The 12,937-nt window shown below is 45.3% G+C and overlaps 1 protein-coding gene across 1 annotated transcript in view; it reads right to left on the reverse strand.

The window, feature by feature from the left end:
• The window catches only part of st3gal7 (ST3 beta-galactoside alpha-2,3-sialyltransferase 7), a 67,710-nt gene extending 58,444 nt beyond the window's left edge, over positions 1–9,266 (reverse strand). Inside the window, exons 1-6 of the mRNA XM_045710061.1 lie at positions 8,968–9,266; positions 8,271–8,416; positions 8,013–8,133; positions 3,826–4,184; positions 3,336–3,522; positions 693–833 (exon numbers count right to left, since the gene is read on the reverse strand). Of these exons, the coding sequence (XP_045566017.1) occupies positions 693–833; positions 3,336–3,522; positions 3,826–4,184; positions 8,013–8,133; positions 8,271–8,410 (948 nt within the window). The 5' untranslated portion in view covers positions 8,411–8,416; positions 8,968–9,266. The remainder of the gene's footprint in view (positions 1–692; positions 834–3,335; positions 3,523–3,825; positions 4,185–8,012; positions 8,134–8,270; positions 8,417–8,967) is intronic.
• Between the last annotated feature and the right edge of the window lie 3,671 nt (positions 9,267–12,937).

A 12,937-nucleotide genomic window follows, 5' to 3' on the forward strand; every position in this document is an offset into this window, starting at 1 on the left:
TCTGTTGCTGTGTGTATCAGTAGTACTAACCTTCCTCTGTTGCTGTGTGTATCAGTAGTACTAACCTTCCTCTGTTGTTTTGTGTATCAGTAGTACTAACCTTCCTCTGTTGCTGTGTGTATAAGTAGTAGTAACCTTCCTCTGTTGCTGTGTGTATCAGTAGTAACCTTCCTCTGTTGCTGTGTGTATCAGTAGTACTAACCTTCCTCTGTTGCTGTGTGTATCAGTAGTACTAACCTTCCTCTGTTGTTGTGTGTATCAGTAGTAGTAACCTTCCTCTGTTGCTGTGTGTATCAGTAGTAGTAACCTTCCTCTGTTGCTGTGTGTATCAGTAGTACTAACCTTCCTCTGTTGCTGTGTGTATCAGTAGTACTAACCTTCCTCTGTTGTTGTGTGTATCAGTAGTACTAACCTTCCTCTGTTGTTGTGTGTATCAGTAGTAGTAACCTTCCTCTGTTGCTGTGTGTATCAGTAGTAGTAACCTTCCTCTGTTGCTGTTTGTATCAGTAGTACTAACCTTCCTCTGTTGCTGTGTGTATCAGTAGTACTAACCTTCCTCTGTTGTTGTGTGTATCAGTAGTAGTAACCTTCCTCTGTTGCTGTGTGTATCAGTAGTAGTAACCTTCCTCTGTTGCTGTGTGTATAAGTAGTAGTAACCTTCCTCTGTTGCAGTGTGTATCAGTAGTACTAACCTTCCTCTGTTGCTGTGTGTATCTCTGAAGTGCTAGGCCTGTCTTGCGCATGATCTCTGTGTTAAGTATCTGGATGTTCTCCGGCTTCAGAGGAATGTTCTCCACAACGTCTCTCCAGAACCACAGCTTGGACCACCAGCTCTAAACAACACAACCACAGGAATCAGAAACAGCTCTAGAACACAAACATAGACAGGTTTGGGGAGTAACTAATTGCATGTAATCAGTTACTTGTAATGTTTATGAAAATTGACTGCGAAGGGCAAATAGGATGATTTTGGTCATAAAGTCAGCCTCGTCTAAAACGGAGTTTAGAGTCTGAATGTGTCACAACGAGTAAATGAAGGTTAGTTTACAAATATGTCAACAATTCATACCCCCATTTGCCTATTAACACGTGGTGGCACCGTGTTTTCTGGGAAAAGACTGGGCGTGTTTGCTTTGCATGGGTCTGGTGGTAACCTAGTTGGCGCAAAACAAAGAAATGCCTGAAACTATATCCCCTACATACTGGTCTTGACAAGAAGAAAAAAATATTTTTCACTGTTCAACCAATCCAGTAAATGTAGAGGAGGAGTTAAGATGGAGTGTCGCCTTGTTAACGTCCAAAAGTGGAAGTTGTGTCACAGGCTCTCAGCAGAGGCTAGGCACTTGCAGATCTCTCCTTAGAGGACAAATGGAATGGTTGAAAATTAGCAAACCCTGCAATACCCAGGGCAACGATCTCGCCCACTGGAAAGTCTTCCCCAGACAGTGGTTAGTACTTGCCCTTGCTCATGAAATATCTACTCTAGTGAAAATGGGCTTCCATAAAGTTGTTCAACAATCTTAGGCAGATGGCCAGGATATGGATTAACTCTGACTGTCTTCTACTTGGGGTGTCAACCATCAAACCTGAGACTGGTGTGCTGTTGGTAAGTAGCTACATTTTGTTTATAGCTAGCTAGTTATAGCTCTCAAAAATGTTAGGCGCCATTCTACCTTTTCCCTGTAGTTCTCAGCAATTAGCTTTGCTTACAACTGCCTCATGTGAACTACAGTCCCGACGCTGTGTTTTAACGTTTAGAAACATCAATAATCATCGCTTGAGATACAGATTTCGAAACATTATGGCCCTTGTCTTTTATCAGCGAGAAAAAATCCTTCAAATAAAAAAAATACACTTACTGTAGCAGTTTTGAACAGATCCATACAGCTATGGAGCCTCCATCTGACCAAACTACACTTCCGCTACACTTCCCAAGTTACGCTTACATAGTTGTGCAGAGCATACTAGATAGCTAATTTGCACAATGGTCGCCTCTTGTCTTCCGTAAACAAATGATGTAACATGTGTCACGTCCTGACCAGCAGAGGGCGTAATTGTGTTAGTTTTGGTCAGGATGTGGCAGGGGGGTTTTGTGTGTGTGAATGGTTGTGTTGGTGATTGCGACTCCCAATTGAAGGCAGGTGTGTTGAGTTGCCTTTGATTGGGAGTCCTATATAGGAGTGTGTGTTTTTCTTTGGGGTTGTGGGTAGTTGTTTGTGATCACTGCTTGTTTAGCATGTCACACTGTTGCCGTCGTGAGTATTGTTTTGTTTGGTTTTCCAGTGGATACTTTACTTGTTTTTTCATCAATAAACATGAGTATCCACATTCCCGCTGCGCCTTGGTCCATTCCTAACGACGGTTGTTACAACATGGAGATATGGCCGTGTGGGAACACTAACCCTATCAAGCAGTGTATCAATTTAACCTTTTGTTTTTTGAAAATTATATGAAATATAAGGACCTTGTGCTTCTAAAATCGTACCGCAAGCAATGTTACGATTGAGCATCGGGGCTCTTAACAAAACACCTTCGTCCAATGACTCTTATGTGTAATGTAATGGAACTGAGAGTCATGATCAAGGGCTAGCTAGCTACATGCCATTCTTTGATAGGCTTTGCCTCTATGATACTAGGCTATAATACTGTGAAGTATATAGCTACATTTATAGCCTCTCCTTAACATATAACGGGAGAGGAAGATTTGCATATCTAACGTTGCACCTGAAGACAAGTTTGATCCCTGCTAACTAACGTTAGCTAGCTAGCTCATAATCAAGCAAACGTGACATGTTTGATGCATGTTGCCGGCTTTCTTTCAATAATGTTTTAACTCAAACTGGCTAGCTACTGTCATTATAGGTTTTGATTGAATGGCAAAGACACACCCATGAAACACCCACATCAAACCACACCCCCAACACAACTCTTGTTTGCCTTCTCTCATGGCTGCTAGCATTTCTTAATGACCATTGATGAAAAACAAGGCCAAATCAGGAAGTGCAGTTGACCTTTAAGTTTATTCCACCTGAGTGAGTCTGACAACAAGTCAGAGACCACTATGATAGCATACCAAATGCAGTAACTGAAAGTGCAGATTATGTTAGGGTAATCCAAAAGTTACATTACTGATAAAAATCTTGGACAGGTAAGTAGTAACTGTAACGGAAAGTAACCTACCCAACCCTGTCCATGGACAGCAGAATGTATAGAAGCTACTTTAGAAATCATTTTCTGTCTGCAAATCTGCACTAAAATTCCTCAAGCCACTGTGTCTCTGACAGGGAAACAAACAGACAAACGGGAAAACAAACAGGAAGTAAACACATTCCCACCAGAGGCTGTTTGGTGATGACAGAGGTGAGCCAGTCCAGGTCCAGGCACTTGTAGACCACCAGGGTAACCAGGGAGGTGTGTCTGTACTCGCTGGGGGAAAGGGGAGCTCCCTCTGGGTACATCAGACGGACAGTGGTCCTGGAGCCTGCGTCCCTCTCAAACCCTGACACTGGGGCGTTGTTCATCCTGAGAGGAGAGAGAAGAGTGTGAAGGGGAAGGAGAAAGAGGAGGGGAAGGAGGTGAGAGAGGAGAAGCAGGAAGACACAGCTTCAGACAATACAAATCTAATCCAGTATATCCCCTTAGTGACCAGGAGTGGTAGAGGTTAGTTTGGTTGCTTTGATGTATTTATTTTAGCCGTCTGGAATACTAAAACCGGGATTGGTTATAATATCAGAAACAGAAGGGGTCATGAAAAATATTATCTGATTTAAAAAGATTGTGCTTCTTTTACAATTACATTGATTGTTTGTTTGATTGGTCATTCACCTGATGATGATGTCATACTGGTCGATATGGGATCCCAGGTGGCTGCCATGTAGCACCCCTCCACTGCCCACCACCACACACCTCCTACAGCCCCCACCCCTACCTCTCCCCTCCAGGGATGGGGGCAGGCCGGGATGAGTTAGAGAGGCCAAGGCCCTAGCCACCCTCTCGTCACAGCCCTGGAGGCCCAGGGGAGGAGCCAAGTCCCAGGGAATAGGCCTGTTTGCTGCAATCCCCGGCTGGAGGAACACAGGGATGTCCTGGAGGTCTGAGGAGGAGTCCAGGGAGAGGAGACGAGACACACACCAGCCCGGATGGCAGGGCTGCACAAGCAGGGAGGCAGAGCGGTTTAGTAAGACCTGGAGGAGAGAGGAGAGGGGAGAGGGAGGGGGAGGTTAGTAAGACCTGGAGGAGAGAGGAGAGGGGAGAGGGAGGGGGAGGTTAGTAAGACCTGGAGGAGAGAGGAGAGGGGAGAGGGAGGGGGAGGTTAGTAAGACCTGGAGGAGAGAGGAGAGGGGAGAGGGAGGGGGAGGTTAGTAAGACCTGGAGGAGAGAGGTGAGGGGAGAGGGAGGGGAGTTTAGTAAGACCTGGAGGAGAGAGGAGAGGGGAGAGGGAGGGGAGGTTAGTAAGACCTGGAGGAGAGAGGAGAGGGGGGGGGGAGGTTAGTAAGACCTGGAGGAGAGAGGAGAGGGGAGGGGGGGAGTTTAGTAAGACCTGGAGGAGAGAGGAGAGGGGAGAGGGAGGGGAGTTTAGTAAGACCTGGAGGAGAGAGGAGAGGGGAGAGGGAGGGGGAGGTTAGTAAGACCTGGAGGAGAGAGGAGAGGGGAGAGGGAGGGGGAGGTTAGTAAGACCTGGAGGAGAGAGGAGAGGGGAGAGGGAGGGGGAGTTTAGTAAGACCTGGAGGAGAGGGGAGAGGGAGGGGAGTTTAGTAAGACCTGGAGGAGAGAGGAGAGGGAGGGGGAGTTTAGTAAGACCTGGAGGAGAGAGGAGAGGGGAGAGGGAGGGGGAGGTTAGTAAGACCTGGAGGAGAGAGGAGAGGGGAGAGGGAGGGGAGTTTAGTAAGACCTGGAGGAGAGAGGAGAGGGGAGAGGGAGGGGGAGTTTAGTAAGACCTGGAGGAGAGAGGAGAGGGGGAGGGGGAGGAGGAGTTTAGTAAGACCTGGAGGAGAGAGGAGAGGGGAGAGGGAGGAGGAGTTTAGTAAGACCTGGAGGAGAGAGGAGACGGGGAGAGGGAGGGGAGGTTAGTAAGACCTGGAGGAGAGAGGAGAGGGGAGGGGAGGGGGAGGTTAGTAAGACCTGGAGGAGAGAGGAGAGGGGAGAGGGAGGGGGAGTTTAGTAAGACCTGGAGGAGAGAGGAGAGGGGAGAGGGAGGGGGAGGTTAGTAAGACCTGGAGGAGAGAGGAGAGGGGAGAGGGAGGGGGAGGTTAGTAAGACCTGGAGGAGAGAGGAGAGGGGAGAGGGAGGGGGAGGTTAGTAAGACCTGGAGGAGAGAGGAGAGGGGAGAGGGAGGGGGAGGTTAGTAAGACCTGGAGGAGAGAGGAGAGGGGAGAGGGAGGGGGAGTTTAGTAAGACCTGGAGGAGAGAGGAGAGGGGAGAGGGAGGGGAGGTTAGTAAGACCTGGAGGAGAGAGGAGAGGGGAGAGGGAGGGGGAGGTTAGTAAGACCTGGAGGAGAGAGGAGAGGGGAGAGGGAAGGGGAGGTTAGTAAGACCTGGATGAGAGAGGAGAGGGAGGGGAAGGTTAGTAAGACCTGGAGGAGAGAGGTGAGGGGAGAGGGAGGGGGAGTTTAGTAAGACCTGGAGGAGAGAGGAGAGGGGAGAGGGAGGGGGAGGTTAGTAAGACCTGGAGGAGAGAGGAGAGGGGAGAGGGAGGGGGAGGTTAGTAAGACCTGGAGGAGAGAGGAGAGGGGAGAGGGAGGGGGAGGTTAGTAAGACCTGGAGGAGAGAGGAGAGGGGAGATGGAGGGGAGTTTAGTAAGACCTTGAGGAGAGAGGAGAGGGAGGGGAGTTTAGTAAGACCTGGAGGAGAGAGGAGAGGGGAGAGGGAGGGGGAGGTTAGTAAGACCTGGAGGAGAGAGGAGAGGGGAGAGGGAGGGGGAGTTTAGTAAGACCTGGAGGAGAGAGGGGAGAGGGAGGGGGAGGGGAGTTTAGTAAGACCTGGAGGAGAGAGGAGAGGGGAGAGGGAGGAGGAGTTTAGTAAGACCTGGAGGAGAGAGGGGAGAGGGAGGGGGAGGGGAGTTTAGTAAGACCTGGAGGAGAGAGGAGAGGGGAGAGGGAGGAGGAGGTTAGTAAGACCTGGAGGAGAGAGGAGACGGGGAGTTTAGTAAGACCTGGAGGAGAGAGGAGAGTGGGAGTTTAGTAAGACCTGGAGGAGAGATGAGAGGGGAGAGGGAGGGGGAGTTTAGTAAGACCTGGAGGAGAGAGGAGAGGGGAGAGGGAGGGGGAGTTTAGTAAGACCTGGAGGAGAGAGGAGAGGGGAGAGAGAATTTAATAAGTCCTACAGCACAGTTTAAGCAGTTTAATACACAAGCCTCACCCAAATATACAGTTGAAGTCGGAAGTTTACATACACTTAGGTTGGAGTCATTAAAACTCGTTTTTCAACCACTCCACACATTTCTTGTTAACAAACTGGAGTTTTGGCAAGTCGGTTAGGACATCTACTTTGTGCATGACACAAGTACATTTTCCAACAATTGTTTACAGACAGATTATTTCACTTATAATTCACTGTATCACAATTCCAGTGGGTCAGAAGTTTACATACACTAAGTTGACTGTGCCTTTAAACAGCTTGGAAAATTCCAGAAAATGATGTCATGGCATTAGAAGCTTCTGATAGTCTAATTGAAATCATTTGAGTCAATTGGAGGTGTACCTGTGGATGTATTTCAAGGCCTACCTTCAGACTCAGAAAAAATAAATAAAAAAATCAGCCAAGACCTCAGAAAAAAAATTGTAGACCTCGACATGTCTGATTCATCCTTTGGAGCAATTTCCAAATGCCTGAAGGTACCACATTCATCTGTACAAACAGTAGTACGCAAGTATAAACACCATGGGACCACGCAGTCGTCATACAGCTCAGGAAGGAGACGCGTGTTGTCTCCTAGAGATGAACGTACTTTGGTGCAAAAAGTGCAAATCAATCCCAGAACAACAGCAAAGGACCTTGTGAAGATTCTGGAGGGAACAGGTACAAAAGTATCTATATCTACAGTAAAACGAGTCCTATATCGACATAACCTGAAAGGCCACTCAGCAAGGAAGAAGCCACGTCTCCAAAACATCATAAAACAGCCAGACTACGGTTTGCAACTGCACATGGGGAGAAAGATCGTACTTTTTGGAGAAATGTCCTCTGGTCTGATGAAACAAAATTAGAACTGTTTGACCGTAATGACCATCGTTGTTTGGAGGAAAAAAGGTGAGGCTTGCAAGCCAAAGAACACCATCCCAACCGTGAAGCACGGGGGTGGCAGCGTCATGATGTGGGGGTGCTTTGCTGCAGGAGGGACTGGTGCACTTCACAAAATAGATGGCGTCATGAGGATGGAAAATTATGTGGAGATATTGAAGCAACATCTCAAGACATCAGTCAGGAAGTTAACGCTTGGTTGCAAATTGGTCTTCCAAATGGACAATGACCCCAAGCATACTTCCACAGTTGTGGCAAAATGGCTTAAGGACAACAAAGTCAAGGTATTGGAGTGGCCATCACAAAGCCCTAACCTCAATCCTATAGAAAATTTGTGGGCAGAACTGAAAAAGCGTGTGCGAGCAAGGAGGCCTACAAACCTGACTCAGTTACACCAGCTCTGTGAGGAGGAATGGGCCAAAAGTTACCCAACTTATTGTAGGAAGCTTGTGGAAGGCTACCCAAACATTTGACCCAAGTTAATTTAATGGCCAAATACTTATTAAGTGTATGTACACTTCTGACCCCTGGGAATGCAATGAAAGAAATAAAAGCTGAAATAAATAATTCTCTCTACTATTATTCTGACATTTCACATTCTTAAAATAAAGTGGTGATCCTAACTGACCTAAAACATGGAATTTTTACAAGGATTAAATGTCAGGAATTGTGAAAGAAATGAGTTAAAACGTATTTGGCTATGGTGTATGTAAACCTCCGACTTCAACTGTTATGTATTCATGTATTCATGTGCTTTTGTGTGTGTTCAGTACCATGTCAGTGTGTTGGTTGTCATTAGCCCCTGACAGAGGGTCTGAAGGTATAAGAGCAGGGATCAGAACAGCAGAGTAGCATCCCACCAGCAGCACCAGACTCAAGGCTAGGTTGTTAGTCCTGGAATAGAAAGGATATACATGAATGACACACACACACACACACACACACACACACACACACACACACACACACACACACACACACACACACACACACACACACACACACACACACACACACACACAGAGCCACACCTGCTGAGTAGCATCTCCCTGGTGCCAGGTGTAGGTCTCCTGTGTGTAGCAGGTGTTATCTCAGTGAAGTCAGCATCAGGCACCGGAGGAGAGCTGTAGTCATCTGGGTCCTCCACACTAAGGTGTTTCAGAGTCACCATGCTGACCTGGGGTCGGACCAGGGAAAGGTAGGATCAGGATTGGGCTTGTGGCTAGGGTTAGGGTTCAGCCAGATTGTGGCCATGCAGCAGGGGTGGCAGGTAGCCTTGAGGTTAAAGCGTTGTGCCAGTAACCGCAAGGTTTTTGGTTCGAGTCCTGGAGCTGACATTGTAAAAAAAGCTGTTGCTGTGCCCTTGCTGGACAATGGTGTTTCTGGCTGTTACCCCATCCCCTGCAGGTGCCTCAGTGAGAGTTGGGCTATGCAATAAATGCATTTTCATTACAGGGCAAAAATAAACACCCTTCAAATTATTATAGTGTCACACCAGGAAAGGTTAGGGATGAGATCCTATTTTTCTGTGCTTGTCCTGAAATCCATTAGATCTATCCACACCAAGACATTGACAATATTGACTGAAGGTTGCTGTTGCTAGCTAACTCTTCACAGCCATTAGTAAACTTAACAAAGACATATCTCAGTGACAAACTTGGCTAAATGAAGGTTGAATAGAACAATTCTAAATATTTTATATAAGAAAAATAAAAGAGAAATACCTACCTGAAGACTAGGGGCTCAGAGATGTTAGAGAAAGTCTGTAGACAGCAGTTGTCTGTGGGGTTCTTCTGTCCTCCATGCTCTGGTGACGACAAGAAGGCAAATTACTCTAATCAGCTAAAATGGCTGCCACACTAAACTGAAGATGTCCCTAACCGCTGATCTGAGGTCGGTTTTGTGTTTGTACTACTTGTGGTAAACGTTAAGTTTAAGGTGAGGGTGAGCTGATTCTACATCTGTGTCAGAGAGTGTGTTAAGCTCTTGATGCACCAGTGAACTCTGCCTCCTCCTTCCTAACTGAAAATTAATAATTCACCTACTGTTACACAGTAAGACGGTCAGGCTCACAGGAATAACAGCCGGTGTGTGTGTGTGTGTGTGTGTGTGTGTGTGTGTGTGTGTGTGTGTGTGTGTGTGTGTGTGTGTGTGTGTGTGTGTGTGTGTGTGTGTGTGTGTGTGTGTGTGTGTGTGTGTGTGTGTGTGTATGCTAACGTAAACTACCGTTCAAAAGTTTGGAGTCACTTAGAAATGTCCTTGTTTTTTAAAGAAAAGCACATTTTTAGGCTATTAAAATAACATAAAATTGCTCAGAAATACAGTGTAGACATTGTTAATGTTGTAAATGACTATTGTAGCTGGAAACGGCTGATTTTTTTATGGAATATCTACATAGGCGTCAAGAGGCCCATTATCAGCAACCATCACTCCTGTGTTCCAATGGCACGTTGTGTTAGCTAATCCAAGTTTAGCATTTTAAAAGACGAATTGATCATTAGAAAACCCTTTTGTAATTATGTTAGCACAGGTGAAAACGTTTGTTCTAAATGAAGAAGCAATAAAACTGGCCACTTTAGACTAGTTGAGTATCTAACTTCATTAAATAGTACCTGCAAAACACCAGTCTCAACGTCAACAGTGAAGAGGCGACTCCGGGAGGCTGGCCTTCTAGGCAGAGTTCCTCTGTTCAGTGTCTGTGTTCTTTTGCCCATCTTAATCATTTATTTTTATTGGCCAGTCTGAGATATGGCTTTTTCTTTGCAACTCTGCCTAGAAGGCCAGCATCCTGGAGTCACCTCTTCACTGTTGACATTGAGACTGGTGTTTTGCAGGTACTATTTAATGAAGCTGCCAGTTGAGGACTTGTGAGGCATCTGTTTCTCAAACTAGACACTCTAATGTACTTGTCCTCTTGCTCAGTTGTGCACCGGGGCCTCCCACTCCTCTTTCTATTCTGGTTAGAGCCAGTTTGCGCTGTGCTTTTCTTTCAAAAACAAGGACATTTCTAAGTGACCCTAAACTTTTGAACGGTAGTGTATGTGCAGAAATACGGGGCCATCTGTACAAATGTAATAACTTTTGTGTATGCCTTTTTACATTAATCCGTCTGAGCACGAAGGCATACACATATTGAGGCTTGTTCTGTGCACTGCTCTCGGCCCATGTGTTCTGGTGATGTCACACACACACAGCCTAAGTAATACCTATATTTATTTACTGCTCTCTAATGTCCTCTTAACCTGAGATTTATATCAATCACCATGACTCATCCTGCTGGATCACACATTTATTACAGCTCAGATAAGTAGCATGCTCTGGTGGTGGGCTGCTCAGTATTTTAGCCTGACCTTTGCTATCAACTGCTTTTCAAAGGTGTGCATGTGAAAGGGTGGTGTGGTGTGGTGTGTGTGTGTGTGTGTGTGTGTGGGGTCGGGGGGGGGGGGGGAACTGTGAACAACATTTGTAACATACAAAGGCTTTTGTTACAGACTGATAAACCTACTGATATTTGTGTCAAACTGCATCCATAAAGGACGATCTGCGACGCCGGTCTCTGATTGGTTGCTTCACAGTATGAGCCTTGCCGATATTTACAAGGTATCACTTGACGCACTTATAAATAACGTAATCGTCCAAAACTGTGTGTTTACAGGCCTGGAGTCTGGAGGCCTTGTGAAACGACAGCTAACAGGGCTGGCACAGGGGCAACAAACGCACCCTGTGCTCATACCTCTAGAGCGTGTGTGTGTAAGGGGGTGGGGGGGTCACACACATGCACACATACACGCACTCCAGGTCTACAGTAGTAGACCTGTCTACTAGGATTTCACAATGCCCCTGGTGAGCCTGGCATTCCAATTAGGAAGTATAAGATCATCTGGACTGCCACATCCCAGCTAGTAACCAACCGGTCCCCTGAGCAGGAATACTGACGTTTAGACAGACAATCTGTTTGCTATTCAGCTGTTAGAACTGTTAGATGTAAATTGGAAGTGAGAATTGTGAAGTTGTTTCAACCACAGGTTGTGTTTCTGTCGTTTTGTTTCTATTTCAACCCTGAACGGACACCTCAGTATGGAGGAGGATGTGCAGTGGGCTTCCAATGTGACAGCAGAACTGGACCTCAAGAAGTCTGAGGTAGGGGGAAATGATCAGTTATTTAGACCGTTTTAAATTCAAGATGCATTCTAGTAGTAAAATGGTAACATGTCATTGCGTCATCATAAACAACAATGGTGTATTACATTTTATTTATTTTTAAATATTTTCTGGGTAACAGTTTGTTTTCAATTAAAATGGTCAGAAATAAACAAAAATAGCTTTGAAGCAAATTTCTCAAGCAAGAATTATACTAGGACTGAGTAAGGAGGGGAAAACTGAAAACGATCTGTTATTGGCAGAGAGGTTTGGAACTCTCTTTCTTATTGGTCTATTAACGAATATACAGCATGGTGATGTTACCATGGAAGGCCAAAACTCCATCCCACCAAAACAGGCTGAAATTTCAGGAGATCTTTTCAAACAGCTCTTACACTAAAAGGGCTTTATCATAATTTTCACAATTTCACAGTATTATTTCAACCTCAGTGTGGAAATTATATAAAACACAGGAAAATATCTGGGCCTTTAAAACAATCACGTATCCTACTGTACATATTAACATAGACACAAACATGTGTACACACACCCGCACATACATGCACTTGCATTAGCTGGTGCAAACTGTGTGAGGCTGAGTGACCTGAGCTAGCCTTTGCTGTGACTGTGTGACTATGTGTGACCCATTGACTGTATAAGAATGGACAAAGCCATCAATGACGTCACACCATTCATTCCAATGTGAAGACTCAATGGCACATTTAAAGCTCAGGAAGTCAGTTTTAGCTTGCTAAGATGGCGTCTCTTGGGGGTGTGGGGGGATTCTCAATAAATAAATAAAATGCCCAGTTTGAGCTACTTCAGGAAGTGGGGTGAACGACTGCTCACTCTCATTGATTATCTCAAGTTTAAGTCCGACCGGGGACTGCAGGCTGCCGGTAGCAACAAATGTATCCTTTTAACTTGTTCTTTGTGAGATTGTTTTATAATTCCTTCAAGGACATACTGTACATCTGGTGTAATAGAAGCAATTATTGATACCGGGACTGTCTTCTGATTTTTATTTTATTTTATTCACACAAGTATTGACCATGAAGATTGCCATTTTCCCATTCAGTAGTACATAGGTGGATCCTGCTTTCTGAAAACTTTCTGAAAACAACAGCCTGCAGTTCTCTGGTCGGCCATGACTTCATGGCTTCAATGAGAGGGGGCAGTTCTCCCCCTGGTGTGACCAATAGTTAACTGAGGTATCTATAACCACGAGACCCTTTGCTGCTTCTAAAATAGTTTACAGCTTATTAACTTAACAGCCTGACCTCTGACCTACAGTAGGCTATCTATAGTACATTGCTACATCTTTACAACTAATACATGAAATCAAGTAATTACTGAATTATAAATAAAGTAATGTCCTTGATTATACAGGTATTTTGTTTCATAGACTTTCATAGACATTTGTATGTCATGGTGTCTGCAAGGATTTTACTTCAGGATTTTTGTCTATATTTGTTCATGTTTTTACCATTCTAATATCATCATTTCAGTTTGAATATTCATTTGAATTCATTTGAATATTCCATGCAAAAATACATGA

This window comes from Salmo salar, chromosome ssa28 (assembly GCF_905237065.1).
Source record: "Salmo salar chromosome ssa28, Ssal_v3.1, whole genome shotgun sequence".
In the NCBI taxonomy this organism is placed as follows: domain Eukaryota; kingdom Metazoa; phylum Chordata; class Actinopteri; order Salmoniformes; family Salmonidae; genus Salmo; species Salmo salar.